At 38.3% G+C, this 18,124-nt stretch overlaps 1 protein-coding gene across 7 annotated transcripts in view; it reads right to left on the bottom strand.

The window, feature by feature from the left end:
• The window catches only part of mettl16 (methyltransferase 16, N6-methyladenosin), an 83,008-nt gene that overhangs the window by 12,899 nt on the left and 51,985 nt on the right, over positions 1-18,124 (bottom strand). For all 7 annotated transcript variants that reach the window (XM_052035842.1, XM_052035839.1, XM_052035838.1 and 4 more), the window contains 4 exons: positions 17,026-17,141; positions 14,037-14,179; positions 8,432-8,501; positions 7,416-7,505 (listed from right to left, as the gene is read on the bottom strand). In XM_052035842.1, coding sequence (XP_051891802.1) covers positions 7,416-7,505; positions 8,432-8,501; positions 14,037-14,179; positions 17,026-17,141 — 419 coding nt within the window. The remainder of the gene's footprint in view (positions 1-7,415; positions 7,506-8,431; positions 8,502-14,036; positions 14,180-17,025; positions 17,142-18,124) is intronic.

Raw genomic sequence — 18,124 nt, forward strand, 5'->3', positions numbered from 1 at the left:
CACCTGATCTCCACTCTACACTTCCATGCTGCTGCAGAAGTACAGAATGGGCTGACATAGAGACTACAGCAGCTTGCCAGTAATTCTCTACAGACTGCCACTGTCATGACGAGAGCTAATATATCAAAGGCCTTTTGAAAATTCACCTATGGCATAGTGGTACAGTAGTTAGTGATGCTACTTGAAGGCTCCAACAACCTGGATTCGATCCTGACCTCAGGAACTACAAGTGCAGAGGTTGCTTGTTCTCTCTGTGACCATGTGAGTCTCTGACAGGTACTCCGGCTTTGTCCCAGTGATGCACTGGTTGGTTAACTAGCTACTGTAAATGACCCCTTAGTATAGGTTAATTGCAAAAAGAATCAAAGGGCAGTTGCCATGACCTTTACCTCCATTAAACCCATTTTCTAGTTCACAGAATCATAGCATCCCTATCCTTCACGATTATGTCACCAATTTAATCTTTAGTTTTCTTTTCTAGTTCTCCATTGAACTTCCTGTACTTCTTGGCTCGTTAATGACTTGAGTCTGAAGTTTCTCACAGCGTAACGCTATTACAGCGCTGGCGACCTGGGTTCAATTCCCGCCGCTGTCTGTAAGGAGTTTGTACGTTCTCCCCATGTCTGTGTGGGTTTCCTCCGGGTGCTCCGGTTTCCTCCCACATTCCAAAGACGTACAGGTTAGGAAGTTGTGGGCATGCTATATTGGCGCTGGAAGCGTGGCGACACTTGTGGGCTGCCCCCAGAACACTCTACGCAAAAGATGCATTTCACTGTGTGTTTCAATGTACATGTGACTAATAAAGAAATCTTATCTTATCTCTTCTGTTTCATTTTAATTTGTATATCTTTAGTCATTCAGAGAGACCTAGCTATGGATGTCCTTCATTTCACCTCCCAGAAAATGTGCTGAACTATTTCCTCTCAAACATTGCTCACTTATTGCTTTGCTTCTCAATCTCTGATTTAAATCACCTGGGCCAAATCCTTGTCCCACTCAATTAAAATAATTTTCCTCAATTTGCATGTTTTCTCATTATGAGGTTGCAGGGGAAAAACTTGTAGGAGTGGAATCAGCTGAAAGGCTTTTTAATTTAAAAAAGTGTGCACTGGCTGAATGGTCTACTTTGAATCATGTAATTCTATGAGTGGAGAGCTCCATTTGAAAAGCTTTGGTGTATCCTTCTGAACTGCTTCATTCTGTGCCATAACCTTTATTATTCTACTATTAATTACAGAAGATGACACAGGGAAAATAAGACTTTTAACACGTGGTGGTGAAAATCCATCACAAACTATGTGATAGAACTTAAATATCAAACCACTGAAATCCTGACTTTGGCTATGTCACTATAAGAAATTGTTGAGCGTGGCTTGTGTGGATTTTCACCAACAAACATTACAAACATCAATGGGAGACTAATTCCTTGGCTATTCACATACACTGCCAGTGAAAATATGAAGAAATATTTAAATATCTTATTGTCAAACTGTCTCAAAATGGTTCACACAATTAATTACTTTTTCACACAATTAATTACTTCTAAGGATTATGATGTAGAAAAATGATTGCACTATTCTGCACCTGCAGTATCTAATAAACAGCACCGTGATGACTGACTGGCTAATTGGAGGATGTTTTGGATGGTTTTAGCTCATCAATGAATACTGGCCAGAACACTGAACTCCTGGCACTTCTTCAAATAAGACTTATTTTTAACTTTAACTTGAACCTGAAGCTTTGCTGTTGGCCTGGGGAGATGGGGCGGGTAAGAATCTGTTTGCCTGCAGTTGGTACAAGGCTCAGGTAGTCTGGGCAGAAAAATTGCTGCTGTTGATTCACAACTAACACATCTCCTTTTGTTTCTAGACTCTTGAAAGATAAAAGCATCAAGAAAATTCAGCCACTGGCCACATGAAGGGGAAGTAAACTAGGCCAATTTTTCTGCCTAACTTGCTCCTTTTCTTTTGTGCTTCTTGGCGGCCTATCCTGATTCTAGGTCTTCAGGAGGTGAGTGGGTCAAACAGAGAAAAAAATCCCCCTGAGAAGATTACTAATCGCTGTGCACATCAACCGCTACACTGCATGGAACTGTTGCTGGGTTACTGCGAATCAGAAACCACCAGCACACTGGTAGCAGGTTAAGTGCATCTAATGGAAGGCTAGGGAATGCATTATTAACAACACGCTGTTATCCAGACTGACAAATGTCAGCTTCTTCTCTGTTTTGATATGTTTATTAATGCCAAAAACATAATTGTGCTCAATGTCCAATGAACACAATATCTGGTACGCTTATTTTAAATAAGTTATATGTTCTAAAGCATTTTAAAGTAGTTTTTAATTAAATCAGCAATTGCCTTGATTTTTGATCTATGACTTCGAGACCAAACTCACTGGGTGCTCTCAATCATATTAGAAAATCATTAGTGTTGCTGTTTCCCGCCCTCCCTTAGACTTTATTTAATGCTTCCTCTAATTATCAAAATATCATACGTCTTTGGAACCTCTTGACACATTTAGACTTTGGTCAATTTTTCTCCAAAACATTGCATTAACAAAAATGCTAAACACCTCATGTCTCTATCAGCTGAGCTTTTTCCTGTAGAGATGTCTGGTTGAAATTGCTACGTCAAGGTCATTTCACCAGCCATCTAATTGACTTTAAACATGGTGTAATGCTTAGATATCAATCAGGGTCCAAACTAACAAGGACTTATGTTCCCAGACAGCAGCAGGAGTCCCTAATTTCCAACGATTACATGTCCAAACTACCCCATTAAAAGAGAATCCATGTTGACAAGGTCTTAACAATGACAAACATACATAATATTTACTTCTAGATACACAGAAATGGAAAAAAGAAAAGAATACCCAAAGAAAATCTCATTAATTTGCAAAGCAGTTAATGTGTATCAGCTGGTGTGTCACTGCTGCTCCAGACTGTGCAACACAAACACTAACAAGCCTGAGAATCCCACACTGTGCCCAAGGGGAACACAGTAACAGGCAGAAGTACCCCAGGAGGTTTCTCTCTGTAACTGGGGACGGCTGCAGAAAAACAGTACTTGCCAAGGAGCACACAAACTACTGTGAACCTTAATACTACTGCACAAATCTAGGAAGAGAAACAGCACAAGAAAAAATTGTTTTGAAATTTAACATTACTTTCCATTATTGTACATTGGAGTATGGAGCACCCTATCTAAAATAAACAGAATGGTAGCTATAAAAACTATAATAGTCACAGATATATCTAAAAATCCTCACAGCATTTGCCTTCTATTACTGAAGAAACATTGGCAATAATATGCTGTGCAACTGTTTCATCACTTCATAGCACAATGGGTAGTAGGTTAATAATTGGGAATTTGTACAACATCACCTTTGTTTTTGCAGTAGTTGAGTTTAAAAGGACACCAAGATGTTGTTTGGAAGGAGGCTTTTTATTTGTCTGTGCCCATGTGTATTGGTTGAGGGTTGGAATTAACACAATAGAACCATAGAACAATACAGCACAATACAGGTCCTTCGGCCCACCATGTTGTGCCGACCTTCAAACCACACCTAAGACTATCTAACCCCTTCCTCCCACATATCCCTCTATTTTAAATTCCTCCATATGCTTATCTAACAATCTGTTGAACTTGACCAACATATCAGCCTCCACCACCACCCCAGGCAGCGCATTCCATGCACCAACCACTCTCTGGGTGAAAAACCTCCCTCTGACATCTCCCTTGAACTTCCCACTCCTTACCTTAAAGCCATGCCCTCTTGTATTGAGCATTGGTGCCCTGGGAAAGAGGCACTGGCTGTCCACTCTATCTATTCCTCTTAATATTTTGTATACTTCTATCATGTCTCCCCTCATTCGCCTCCTCTCCAATGAGTAAAGCCCTAGCTCCCTTTAGTCTCTCCTCATAATCCATATTCTCTAATCCAGGAAGCACCGTGGTAAATCTCCTCTGCACCCTCTCCAATGCCTCCACATCCTTCCTATAATGAGGCGACCAGAACTGGACACAGTACTCTAAGTGTGGTCTAACCAGAGTATTGTAAAGCTGCAACATTACTTTGCGGCTCTTAAATTCGATCCCACGACTTATGAAAGCCAACATCCCATAAGCTTTCTTAATTACCCTATCCATCTGTGAGGCAACTTTCAGTGATCTGTGGATATGAACCCCCAGATCCTTCTGCTCCTCTACATTGTCCAGAATCCTGCCATTAACCTTGTACTCTGCCTTGGAGTTTGTCCTTCCAAAGTGTACTATCTCACACTTCTCTGGACTGAACTCCATCTGCCACTTGTCAGCCTAGCTCTGCATCCTATCAATATCCCTCTGTAAGCTTTGACAGCCCTCCACACTATCCACTACACCACCGATCTTTGTGTCATCTGCCAACTTGCTAACCCACCCTTCCACCCCCTCATCTAAGTCATTAATAAATATCACAAAAAGTAGAGGTCCCAGAACCGATCCCTGTGGGACACAACTGGTCACAGCCCTCCAATCCGAATGCACACCCTCCACCACAACCCTCTGCTTTCTACAGGCAAGCCAATTCTGAATCCACACGGCCAAGTCTCCCTGGATCCCTTGCCCTCTGACCTTCTGAAGAAGGCGACCATGTGGAACTTTGTCAAATGCCTTACTAAAGTCCAGGTAGACCACATCTACTGCACTACCCTCATCAATCTTCCTGGTCACCTCCTCAAAGAACCCTATCAGGCTTGTGAAGCAAGATCTTCCCTTCACAAAGCCATGCTGGCTGTCCCTGATCAGACCATGATTCTCCAAATGCCCATAGATCCTATCTCTAAGAATCCTTTCCAACAGCTTGCCCACCACAGACGTAAGGCTCACTGGTCTATAACTCCCTGGACTATCCCTACTACCTTTTTTGAATAAGGGGACGACATTCGCCACCCTACAATCCTCCGGTACCATTCCTGTGGCCAACGAGGATTCAAAGATCCTAGCCAAAGGCTCAGCAATCTCCTCCCTCGCCTCACGTAGCAGCCTGGGGAATATTCCGTCAATAACTTTGTTTCATGTCCCAATTGCTGGATTATACTCTACCATACAGAGCAGAAAGGTCCTGGGTTCAAACCTCAATCTGCTTCAGATAATAAATCAAAGCTGAGGTGTCAATGGGATAAAGCAAAAAAAAATGCCAGTATCCCTAGACAAGGTATCCAATGACCCTGTTACAAATCTGCTTGTGTGAATACAATTAGGTTGTGATGCCTTTATCACATCCAGTAAAGGAGACTAGTCTTCTGACATACATCACCTTTAGATACTTGGAGAAGTAGCTGGAGAACCATGCCTCCTATGGAATTATACCACAGTCTGTGTTTAGCACTTTCAACAGAAAAATGGAGAAAAAAGAAAAGGAAAATAAAAAATTTGAATAAAGAGGTATTCAGTTAATATTATGAACAAAAGGAAGAAACAAACTGTCAAGAGATTCTTACAAATTCCAAGGCTAATTAAAAATATAGCTTTAGTGCTTTATCAACATCCCTATTTGTCTTTTCCCAATTGCCTGAGGAATCTTATGAAGGATAATGAAGTTATGTGATTGATTGGAGACAGATGAAAGCTTTCAAAAAATGAAAAGCCAAGCCTAAGGCAACTTTAATAATTTCCTATACTAAAGTGTGGTCACCCTTTACTTTTCAAAATTAAATGTGCACAAAAAAATCAAAATTATTAATGAGGCTTTGGAGGAAATAGTATGTTGAATTGGGAATGTACCAGGAGTTACAGTTTCCTGTAACACCCATTCTTCCACTCAAATTACATAACATCTGGAAGAACAGGAGGAAGTGAAATAGAAAAGGGAGAGATAGCTAGTGGCAAATCTCAAATTACAACACCACCACAATACTCTGCAAGTACTGCAATAAACCACGTAGCAGCCATGTATCCAAATTACAGTAACCTCAGATATAATAATGATAGTTGCACATTGTACTCAAGTCAAATGACAATGTAATTCTGAAGTGACTTATTTCCAATATGAATAATGGCATCCCCAAGGTCATACACTCCTTTGTTATATCAGAGCTCAAATAAAAGTGAGCTATTCCCACAAGATTTTGGAATGAAAAATGGTCATTTATTTCTGGATTGGGGAAACAGTCCAACCATAACTTGCAGTGTTTACTGCACATAATAACGATCAAAATAAATATTGTAGGTGAGAATCAAATACACACAACTGTGAGAGAAATGAACCTTTGCATAGGAACATGTGGACTTTGAAAGAATTAATTCAAAGAAAGCGGTACTAAATACTCAAAATTACCATTTAAAAATACAAATGCATATGAATGATATACATTCATATGAACAGAATCACATCCCAACAGAAAAATTAAGGATGAGGAGGGATTACCACATCAAAATTCAAGATTTAAGGAAACAAAATTATTATTTCAACTCCACAACCTTCCAAGAGGATGGAACAGAACATTACAGCATGGATCAAAATAATTTGTCTTCTACCTGTTCCACCAATCTGAAAGAGCTATCCCACTTCCAATTCCTCTTATAATTGGTTACGAGGCTCCAATAAGAAGGTTGGATGCAGTAGGCTTTACCCGACATTTTTTTTAATATGTAGTTCACTAGTTTGGGTACACGTGCTCACTCCCTCTAACCCAGCAGTTTATCTTTGTAGTATTTCAGAATTGGTTTAGATGGTCAATCCATTATTGTTCTAAATATTTTGTTAAGAGTGTCAAATGAGGCTGGCATTCAAATCTATTTTCTCTCCCCTCCAGGTAACAAATAATTATTTTCTGCTTACATTCTGTGATGCACAGTGGGGCAATTTTCCTGCATGATAAGTACGACATAAATGCCAGTAATGATTATACCCAGACAGCCCTACACATCCCACTACTAGCTCCTTAAAGTAGCTTCCTGTATTAAAATACACAAACAAAATTATGTATTCCCCAACAATTCACTGAAGAAATGCCGATAAATTTAAATCTTGAAGCTGTAAAATTAAAACATCATGTACCTACAATTCAACTTATATTTACAGTCTACATTAATTTAATATTATTATATTCACTCCCCAACCGGACCAGATCTCATTCAGTGAACCAGACTGATAATGCCGATCCATAACTGTAGCAGGACCAACATTTGATAGCAACAGAATTCTATTAGTTACTTCTTATATATATTTATATTAATTTTAGACTTCAGCACTCTTGGTAAAGCTGAGGCTTAAAGTACTAGGTAATACTATTCTATCCTAAACATTTAAACTCTAATAAAATTGGTAAGATTATGGAAATATTTGGCCCCATCTGTAATCTTCCATTTTATTTTAAATTGGAATAGAAGATTGAGGACTGATTATATCTCAGTGAATGCAATACTTACAGGCATAATTACATCATCATAAAAACTCCATGCCAAAGCCCACCTCATGGTTCGTCCTTGACAGAATTCCGTATGGGTGACTTTAGGGACCTGGGTGACATACAGCAGGTGCTTAGACGCAAAAAAAACAAAAGCTTGACTGATTGTATGTTAACAGATGCATTTGGCCCAGGGCTGCCAATTCTGGTTACGTCAATCAATGACAAATTCAGTAAAATGGTGCAAACTCTATGCCAATGTGAGCACTATTTAGCACAAGATAGCTATCATTTAGTTTTTTTCCCCCCCAAATATAATTTTAGTGCTACGTACACATAAAGCAAAGTATCACCCAAAGAAGATTAAATGCCTTCAATCTGTCAATTTAAATTATTCACAATCAATTCCTGGGATGGCTATTTTTTTAATTAAATTTGTTCTGCACATTGGCTCATTAATGGTGCAGATCCTTCCACAACCATTGGGATCAGAACTTCATTATTTTTAAACATTTCCCTTTTTAAAAATGAAATTATCCTATGTCAAACATTAACCCAATTGTGAAATCAGGTAGATGACCTTCACCCTTGCCTCTGCAACTATGCCTCTGTCACTATCTAGGAGCTGGCACATTGGAGTGCTGCCAATTGGCTTTGTGTTTTGGAAAATAGCTTGCTTTTACTGGTTTTCCTTCTGATGGCTCAACAGAGAACAAACCGCATGGTGAAACTGCAAGAACATTGCCAGGGAATACTTCACTCCATCTTCCTCATAAGATGTATAACATAGTAATACAATGGATTGTCAAATCACACAAATTGTTTTGGGAACTTAAAGTTACAAGATAAACTTAATAAAGAGCCAAAAAAAAACTGCTTAATAATCTCAGTGCAGAATGACCATTAGAAATCTGCCAAATTCTCCAATGTCAGATGCATACAAAGTATCATTTCAATGGCTAGGCAGAATGTTGGCTGGAGTTCTCTTTAGAATTATAGCCCAGTCTCATTTTTTCCCCTTTCTCATTCAACTCTTACCCCTTGTTGTCGAAGTTCTTCTTTCAATGGAACCAAACTGCATTTCTTTCCCAACATGCAGCTATACCACCTTCAAAAAGAGAAAAAAAATCAAATTGGCAGTACTATCCAATGTACACTGACTGCATGAATGACACAGATTTTAACCTGTATTTAAAGCTCAACATTCATGTCAATCATTATTTGACAATTTCTTACAGTCCGTCTGTACTATATATACATTACATGAAAAGAGTAGTTATCAGACACTTCACTAACTGACATTTCAGACAGACTGGCCAGCTTGACTGGGATTTTAATACAAGGGACAAGGGACATGGTAACAGTGGTGAACGAGAACCTGAACCAAAATGGCAATGGGGTCCAGGGACCCCCCTGGGCTGCTGCGGTGACCTGACGCAGGGAGCCCCTGGGCTGCTGCGGTGACCTGACGCAGCGAGCCCCTGGGCTGCTGCGGTGACAGTGCCAAGAAAGCCTCAGGGCTGACATGACTACCATGCCAAGACAGCAGATGATTAGAAGTGAACACATTTAAATCACAACCAAGCTAGCACTTTTTTCTTCGAAAGTTCATCAAAATCTTGTTTTGCATCCACGCCTCTCGCTACAATGCCCAGGATCCATAAGCAAATCAAATATTTTCTCCCCAGTCCTTTGTATGCTACACCATAAAAGCATTTATGATTTTTCTCTATAACTTTTCCATTAGCATACCATGGATTCCAAGTAATTCAGCAAAACTATCAGCAGTTAATTAATTTTTCCCGGTAATGTGTGCTGCTGATAATTCAAAACTGGATTAAGAACTGTAATTTAAATTATCCAATACTTTAGTTAATCACAGTAAATAACACAGTAAAACCTCTGTTGTCTGGAATTTTACAACTAAGCACTCCTTATTAACTGACACTTCAGAGGGAGGTGCCAGGCTAACAGAGCAGATGTGTTGAGGGAGGGGAGGGGACTGGCCAATGGGGGTGGTGTTGATTAATCAGCATTGCTTTCCCATCCCAATTCTCCAACTACCCACCTATACTAGGGCAATTTACAGCAGCCAATTAACCTACCAAACAGCACATCTATGCATACAAGAGAACAGAAACACCCAGGAGAAACTAATGAAGGATCACATAACATTTAAAGTTAAAATTAAAACAGACTGCAGTTCTGTCTTGGATGGCATTTTTAATATCAAATAAAGCCCTAAAGGACGAATTTGACTACTATAACAGAAAGATCACCTCTGCAGTGCCATTTTTGTTAGCTATAGCAATTCCACCATATATCTTAATAGTCTCTTCACGCCCATCTTCCTAGGGGAGCCACTTCCCATAGATCAATTTGTCATTCATGGACCACTTTGTTAAAGAATGTCATATCCTCATATCTCAGTACTGCATTCAGCTTTAGCAGTTTTTGGCACAATTTCCCTACATTATAATAAACCCTACATTAGACTTCAGCTATTTTGAATTGTTTTGTGACTTTGTGAGGACGGAGAAGGTGCCATATAAATGTTAGTTCCTTCTTTCTAAATTCTATTATGAAACCATTATGTATCCTTGTTCTGGGTTCTCCTTCTGGCTAAAAATGCTATTTTGCTTTAATTTTTGTTTAGAAAAAAAGTCTCTCAGATTTCCCACTTCATTTCAAGGAATATAATCTGTAGTTATACATATTCTTATCATAACTCTGCTCTTCAATGGATTATCCCATGACTCCAAAAATGGAGTGGGCTAAATGGAACAACAATGTCCGGCCTACACTGTTACTGCAACAGTACATCCTGATTTTACTATTTTAAACCTCTATTACCTTCTGTATCCATGAGCTAGTGTTTAATCATTTATACTCCTAGACATTGAAATTCATCCATTAGATAAATTCCCCCTCCTACACATTCTCATTCCCTTATAAGATAATGTTCCCAACCACTGTTCTTACATACATTCTGTACAATGGAGATGTGTTGATGAAACAAGTCAATGATTATACTGTGGAAATGGTAACCCTCAAGGCCAAATGAATGGAAGAGTAGGTGAGCATGTTGCAATAGTGAATCCAGACCTACTGGCTTCAACTAAATTTATTACAAAGTTATACTTCTTTTAATTTTGCATTTAGTTAGTATTATAACATGCATCCTAATTTTTATACATTGTGCTTTTCAGTGAGCTACAGCAGTTCATAGAACAAAAGAAGGCCATTTTGCTAATCATATCCTTGCTGGCTCTTTGCCTGATCAATCATTAAATAATCACACAGTCCTGTTGTCTACTCATAGACCAGTGCCCTTCAGGGCTTCACATATTCTTCCACTTTGGTTCAATTGATTTTTCCAACGTGTAGCCGGGCCTCAGACCTGGAATATCCATATGATTGGTACAGGCTAAGTTAATAAGGCTTAGTAACTACACCTATCATTCTTGATCTCTAGCCTCTTCTCATGTTGGGTTATATTGTCAGCTGACAAGTCCAGGATTGAACTCGTCTAGGTTACACTGGTAGTTGCCAGTACTATCAACTTTTACACGAGAATTACTAATTGGACGAGATACTAGAAAGCAATCATCAAATGTGTGGCAGCAAGCAGTCAAAACCTTGAATAGAAGCGGTGAGAAAATAAGGGGAAATAATTGAGCTGACAGCAGTGAAATATAAAATCATTCAAGAATTAACAGCTTTCAACCATGATTAGTTACAATGAAAGCCACATATACGTTGATACAGGCTGCCGCAGGTAACGAACGGGTTCCATTTTTACAGACGTCATAAGTCGATTTTATCCACATGTCTGAAAAGACACAAAAATCACTCAATATGGTAACCAGACCTCCACAGTATTATAATGAATGGCATCAAAGTCAAAATCGAGTTTATTGTCAAATGCACAAGTATATAAGACCGATAAGAACGATTACTAAAGGTGGAGAGAAAGAGAAAACTAGTTCTACTGTTCGTATGTATGTGTATGTATGTTGGACTTCTGAATTTAATGATATGTGGGAGCTCGTTCATACGTGTCCGTAAGTCAGGCGTTCGTACCCAGGACAGCCTGTAGTTGTTGTATTTTAAGAAAAAAAGATTACAAGTAGACATACAAAGCTGTGCCTCCTTATAAAAATGCAAAAGGGAAGACACACAGTTTTTCCTGCTTGTCAGCTTTAAGGAATAAGCTGAATATACAGATTCTCAGCAAATGAATGGATGAAGCAGGTAAGAAGCTTCACAACAGATTTGTATCACTGACCTTGATTGGAGTAGAAGGCAATGTAGGCATGAGAGAGTCCCACAGCTGAGAATTCTGTCACAGCTCATTGTGTTCCATGTGCTGGTTAGCGAATTTTAACACTGCTATAATGCTCATCTCAATGCTCCAGTAAGTTACACCCTTCCATTATAAAACAAAATGTAGCCTTTGCATTGCATCAAATAGTGCAACTTCTTATTTCTGTGAAGTTGGCTCCAAATTTAAAAATTGTCTTCGTAAACAGATTTCTTAGAGTTCAACTATAAAAACAGACTCTGGAGAACACTGTGGAACCGCTGAAAATACTTGGCCTTGACACCTATGCTTTCTTTTTAATCAATTATTTTAATATGTATTATATTTATTAAATTAACTGACTTACAATTACACTGTATTATGTGCCCTAATACACTATTTTAAAAATATACAATTACAATATGTTGCTAAAATATTTAGGAACAAAAGATAGATCTGACTGGGGGAGCGGTGTGGAAGCAAGATATATAAATTAAGGCACAGTGGGAGTGACTGCTGCTTTAAGTATTAACTCACTGTGCATCTCATTTACATTTGAATTAAATCAAATTTGTGGCTGTCATCTCAGTCTAGATTTTTTATGATGGATTGGTCAGTAGATAATGCTAATCCATCAGAGAATAATTTAAGAATATGTGAACTCTTCCCATTCAATTCATTAGACCTGAATTTATTAAATTTGGAATCAAATCATGCAATAATCAGGAAAATGTTCAAATTTCTTGTAACTGTTGACAATTTTCTGCCACTAAGAACATGTCTAGACATAATGGGTAATAATAAGCATGGGATAAAATTGGAACATGCTTTAAATATATACCAAGTTCATTAACGGACTAAAATGGAAAAGAAAGACAAACATTTCATGGATCAGTCTCTATTAGAATTGAACATTTTCTGCTGTCACTGGTTTCATTAGATATTCCTGTAATTTTACAGTTATTAATCTTGCACAAAGGTAAACAGTTGTGCTCTAATAAAAAAAAGCTGAGTGATATTTTATATTGGGTTCTAGGCTGAAGACGGGCTTTAAAGACAAAGAAAATTATAACCATTCTATATTAAGTTTTTAATATTTAATTTTAATGGCATGTTTTCTCACATCATAATTTCCTCATTACCCTCGATCAATATAGTAAGCAAAGGCACAAGCTATTGAAGTGGGGCCAAGTTATTTGCTTAATAATAGGTAATGATTCGTAAAATTCAACTAGTCACAGTTGCCCGTAAAATGAACATAAAGGCAGCTGTTAACATCAAGAACTGCAGTTTATGAATCTGTGATTAAAATCATAAAAGAGAATTACATGGCATTTAACTGAACCTCATATTTGGAAAATATTCATCCTTTGCTAATTCAGCTCCAACCAAAGTGCAAACTTTACTAGCTGGTATATTGAACTGCACAAGTACACTTATGAGATTACTAAACTGCTGAATTGCTGAACAGCTGATTTTTGTAAATATTTAAGGACAATGATTTTAGAGAAAATTCTGTTTGATTTTGTTAGATTTATTTTGTTTAGGATACATTTTACGTGATTATACAACACTGATATAACTGCAGTTTCTAAGTCACCACAAATCCCTTATGTGAAGTGCTTGGGATATTTTTTCTACTTAAATAATGTTATATAACTATAAGTTGCTGATGTTTTCTTATTGATGAAAAGGCCATGGAAGTGACCACATGGAAGTCTGAAGTCTAAGGCTGAGGTGAAGTGCCTTATTTTACAATGTAATGGTAATTTTGTAACCTGAAGGTTACTTAAATTACTTACGTTAAAAGTTATTATGAATTATTGATTTATTATGCCCTGAATAAATACTGTGTTAAAATGGGCAACACTGATTTGCAATCTTGGAGCCTTTAGGGAAAGATGCAAAGCAAAGGCTGGGAATGTCAAGCAGGACATTTAAAAAGATTTCTAAGCAACCTTCATGGTTGGCCTGTTGTTACTTCCAGTAGTTCAGCACTTCACAACATTCAATGGTCGTCCATTGTTTAAACCTCACAGAAATTACAGAATAGGTGAGTTTGCCTGTAGTATTCCACATTGTTGTTTTCCATTGGAATCATCAATGCCTTCTTCAGGTCACTGAAATTAATCCGTCAAATTAATAAAACACACGCAAGTGGAGTTACAAAATGAGCAAAGCATAGGTTCAATGGGTACAAAAGGTGTAAATTACGTGCAACGTTGTGTTGAAAATTTTGCATTTATTCAAAAGCTTGACAGCTTGAAACATACAATAATTGAACATGATATGTCAGAGCAAAAGATAAATGGAGATGAATGACTTTCCTATGTTGCTTACCTCAGTCTCTTCTTCAATTGAAGGCTATCATGGATGATTCTTTTCACAAATTCCAACTCTCCACCCTCAGCCATTATTTCAGTAATTCCACCTGTATTTATAGAACTGGGAGGCGGGCGACTTGGATTCCTGGAATTTACACCCTGTTAATTAAAAACACTGATTAAAGTCAAGGTACAGTGGAATGTTCGCTTCAGATATCAATCAGTTTCTTCTTGCCTTACTTCAATATTGGATAGAGCTGAAAATGAAGCTCATTATTCGGCCTCTTTACTATCATCTTACACACAGTGAGCATATCAGTGCATAATGCAAGAAAATCAACTGTAAGGTAATATTCTGATGACAAAAGAGACTGCAGGTGCTGGAATCAAGAAGAAAAAACAGAACACTGGATAAAGTCAGTGGGTCACGCAGCATCTGTGGAGGCATAAGATGTATGTTGGTGTTTTGGATCGAGACCCTGCACCAGGACTGAGGGGAAAAATGATTGCCAGTGTGTAGCAGCATGAGGAAGGGGTGGGATAGAGGCTGTAAGTGGTAAGTGGAGCCAGATGGGGAGAGGATGATGGGCAGATGGAACCAGGTGGAGGTGTGGGGCAGGGGTTGGGAGAGGTGAACAATGGGAGAAGAAAATGAGGTGGGTAGGTGAGTGTGTGTGGGAGAAGAACACCAGAAGGAGTGGGTTACCCGAAATTGGAAAATTCAATGTTCATATCATTGAGTTGTAAGCTACCCAAGCAGAATATGAGAACTTCTACCAGGCACGGCAGTGTAGTGGTTAGCGTAACGCTTTACAGCGCCAGTGACCCGGGTTCAATTCCGGCCGCTGTCTGTAAGGAGTTTGTACGTTCCCCGTGTCTGCGTGGGTTTCCTCCGGGCGCTCTGGTTTCCTCCCACATTGCGAAGACGTACGGGTTAGGAAGTTGTGGGCATGCTATGTTGGCGCCGGAAGCGTGGCGACATCTGCGGGCTGCACCCAGAATATTCAACGCAAAAGATGCATTTCACTGTGTGTTTCGATGTACATGTGACTAATAAAGATATCTTATCAGTCAATTGCCCATTAGCCTCCCCTTAACCAGCAATAAATTGATAAAAGTGACTTTACCAATGACCTGCTCATTTATCCTCATTTTGTGTTTCACCAGAACCATACAGCTTTTGACATCACAGCCCTAATCCAGATATGGATATAAGAGATGAATTCTGTATTTAATATTAAATGTTTGCCCAAATAAAGATACCGATGATCTTGAGCAAAACTAAATTCAAAAGGAAAAGTGGCCAGAATCAGACCCAATAAATGCTTATGGCTACTCATTGAGAAAATCATAGATGTCTGTTCTATTCACAACTTTTCCAATACAAATCAACTTATGCTTCCCAAAACAGGTCTTGGATAGGATCCAGACTTGGGCTGACAAGAGAGATAACATTTGGACCACTTAAATGCCAACTAACGATTATCTTGAACTTGACAAAAAAATCAATTTCCTTTTATCTTCAATGACCCACAATAGCAAATCTTTCCCCAATAACATTCTGGCAATGATCATTTAACAAAATTAGACACGCCATATTAACACATGGCTTACAATAACAAGACAGAAGATGGGTATTTTCAATGAGCCATTCAGCTCCTGATCCCCTCCTGAAGCCTTTCTAAAATTAGCAAGGAATAGCTTTCTGAACCATGAACAGCTCTGGGGAAATTTATATCTGAGCTGATGGAAACCAAAAGACTACACATGCTGGAAATCTGAAATAAAAACAGAAAATGCTGGAAAGACTCAGCAGTCTAGGCTGCATCTGTGGAAAGAGAAACAGTTAACATTTCAGGTCAAAGACCCTTCATCTGTCTCTCTTCCCCAGATGCTGCGTGAACTGCTGGGTATTTTCTGAATTTTCTATTTTTATGTCGAACTAGTTTCCAGTGCTCAATAACTTGATGATAGTACTGTACTTGTGATTCTCTGTCCTTTTGACACATCAAGTACCTTCACCAGACAGACTTCAAAATTCTCTCACGCTAATATTATCCAAGACCTCTTTTCTCATGAATACTGCAGGAAAATGATAATTCATTTATCTTCAGTTTGACTGTCCCTTTTAAGCTTTTAGAATATTAATTTCCCTTCTCTCAATATGTTCACCAAAGCAACTGTAGAAGACTGCTGTACTAACAATCTTGCTATATGTAATTTTTCAATTTTTATGCGGCTCTAATATAAACACACATTTCAATTCGATCAAATGAGCTGTGCTTACTTCTCTTAATCTTTCTTCTTCAATATTAAACATTCCACAAGTATCAAAAAGGTAGGTATCAAGAGTGTGAACTATTTCCTCATCTTCGTGACTTAAAATATCAGGGTGACATGATGAAGGGTCATTGAACTGAAATCCTGACCCTGTTTCGTTTCTCTCTCCATAAATGCTGCCTGACTTGCTGAGAGTTTCTGGCATTTCCTGCTTTTATGTAAAACTAGCATTGAGTTATTTAGCCTCTGACAGAGTTGTAAGATGTCTATCATTTATCCATACTAAATCACTAAATTAAGCCTTTCCTTAAAAACTCATTAACCATCTCCTGCAGCAGTTCAAATAACCCCACCTTCCTTCAATTTCATCAGCCCAGTCTTCAGATATCTTCAAGATGCAATCAAGTGCTACTATTTTCTCAGTCTCTGCTTTTTACAAAAATAAAGAGAATGTGGTTAATCTCGTTATATCTCAGTTGAATTGCATACAATGTGATACAAGTCAGGCAATATCTGTGGAATGAGAAACAGTCAATATTTCAGTTCTGTGACCCTTGTTATAACTCGGAGAATTGTTTGATTATGGCTTGTAAGGTCAATATTTCAAATACATATTCAGTTGTGATGCTCCTTCATCTGGCTAGCTTGAAAGCTAAAACAGAAGCAAAAGGGCAATGCAGGTTAGGAAAATATCTTTCGTAGGTAAATGATTATGAATAACTTACCTTAGCTTCCATTTGATTTGCAAAGAATGGTGGGTTGCACATACAGAAATCATAAACAATCTCTGATTCCTCTTTCAGAGCATCCATCAACAGGGTCTTCTGAGGTACTTTCACCACTAGAAAGGGACAAGAAAGATTAGTTGGAGTGCAAATTGCACTCTTGTAAAGCTTCCCCTAACACACATACCCTCTATTTTGCATTCTTTACAAGACATTCCATTGACAGAAAAAGCTCACAAAGCAACTTAAAATAAATACTTAATCAACATAGCTATAATGAAAATGCATGCAGGAAATGCTCCATCTTGCTCTTATAGTCATTTAAATTACCCAAGTGAAATTCAATTTGGAAGATGAGCACAATGAAACATCATAGAAGTTTATTCAGAAATTCAGCATATGAAAATGAACTAAAATTTGGATCTATTATTATGAAGAAATGTATTATAATTAAAACAGATCTGATATAAATGATACTTCAATTTTCTTCCTGTGTTAACTTTGGCACAAACCTACAAGTCTGCAAAGCCGAGCCTTTGAAAATCTAATTAGTAGTCAGAGCCCAAAAGCATTTATGTAAGAAATGAAACTACTGTGGTCTCTTAGTGAATTAAAATCTTGCAGTTTCAAGGTTCATTAATACAAAACACCAAAATCTATTGATTACTCAATGTTAATTCGAAAGCTGTTGTCACAACATTTACTTTTCTACTTGTACATTGTTTCTGTTTATTCTTTAGGAAATGGCATACAAAATGTTTTAATACATACTCTCGCTCAAGTCTTTGTATTTTTACCAGAAAATACTCAACTGGAAATGGTGTGTGTGTGTGGCACCTGATGGACAAACTCCCTGTGACACTGTAACATGTGACAGTTACTTCAACCCTCCTTGTTTTAAATATGGTTCCCTCTACATCCTACCTCAGCAACTTCCTTCAACTTGGAGATTCCAGGTTATTTCCACCATCTTCCCCTCTCCTCCCCGTTTGGCATTTCACAGGGACCATTCTTTTTGTGGCTCTATCTCTATCCCCATCAGAGACATCCCTCCTCCCCTACCATCCCTGCAGCTTAACAAGCTTCTTTTCTCTCCTTC

Source organism: Pristis pectinata, chromosome 21 (genome assembly GCF_009764475.1).
Source record: "Pristis pectinata isolate sPriPec2 chromosome 21, sPriPec2.1.pri, whole genome shotgun sequence".
NCBI lineage: Eukaryota > Metazoa > Chordata > Chondrichthyes > Rhinopristiformes > Pristidae > Pristis > Pristis pectinata.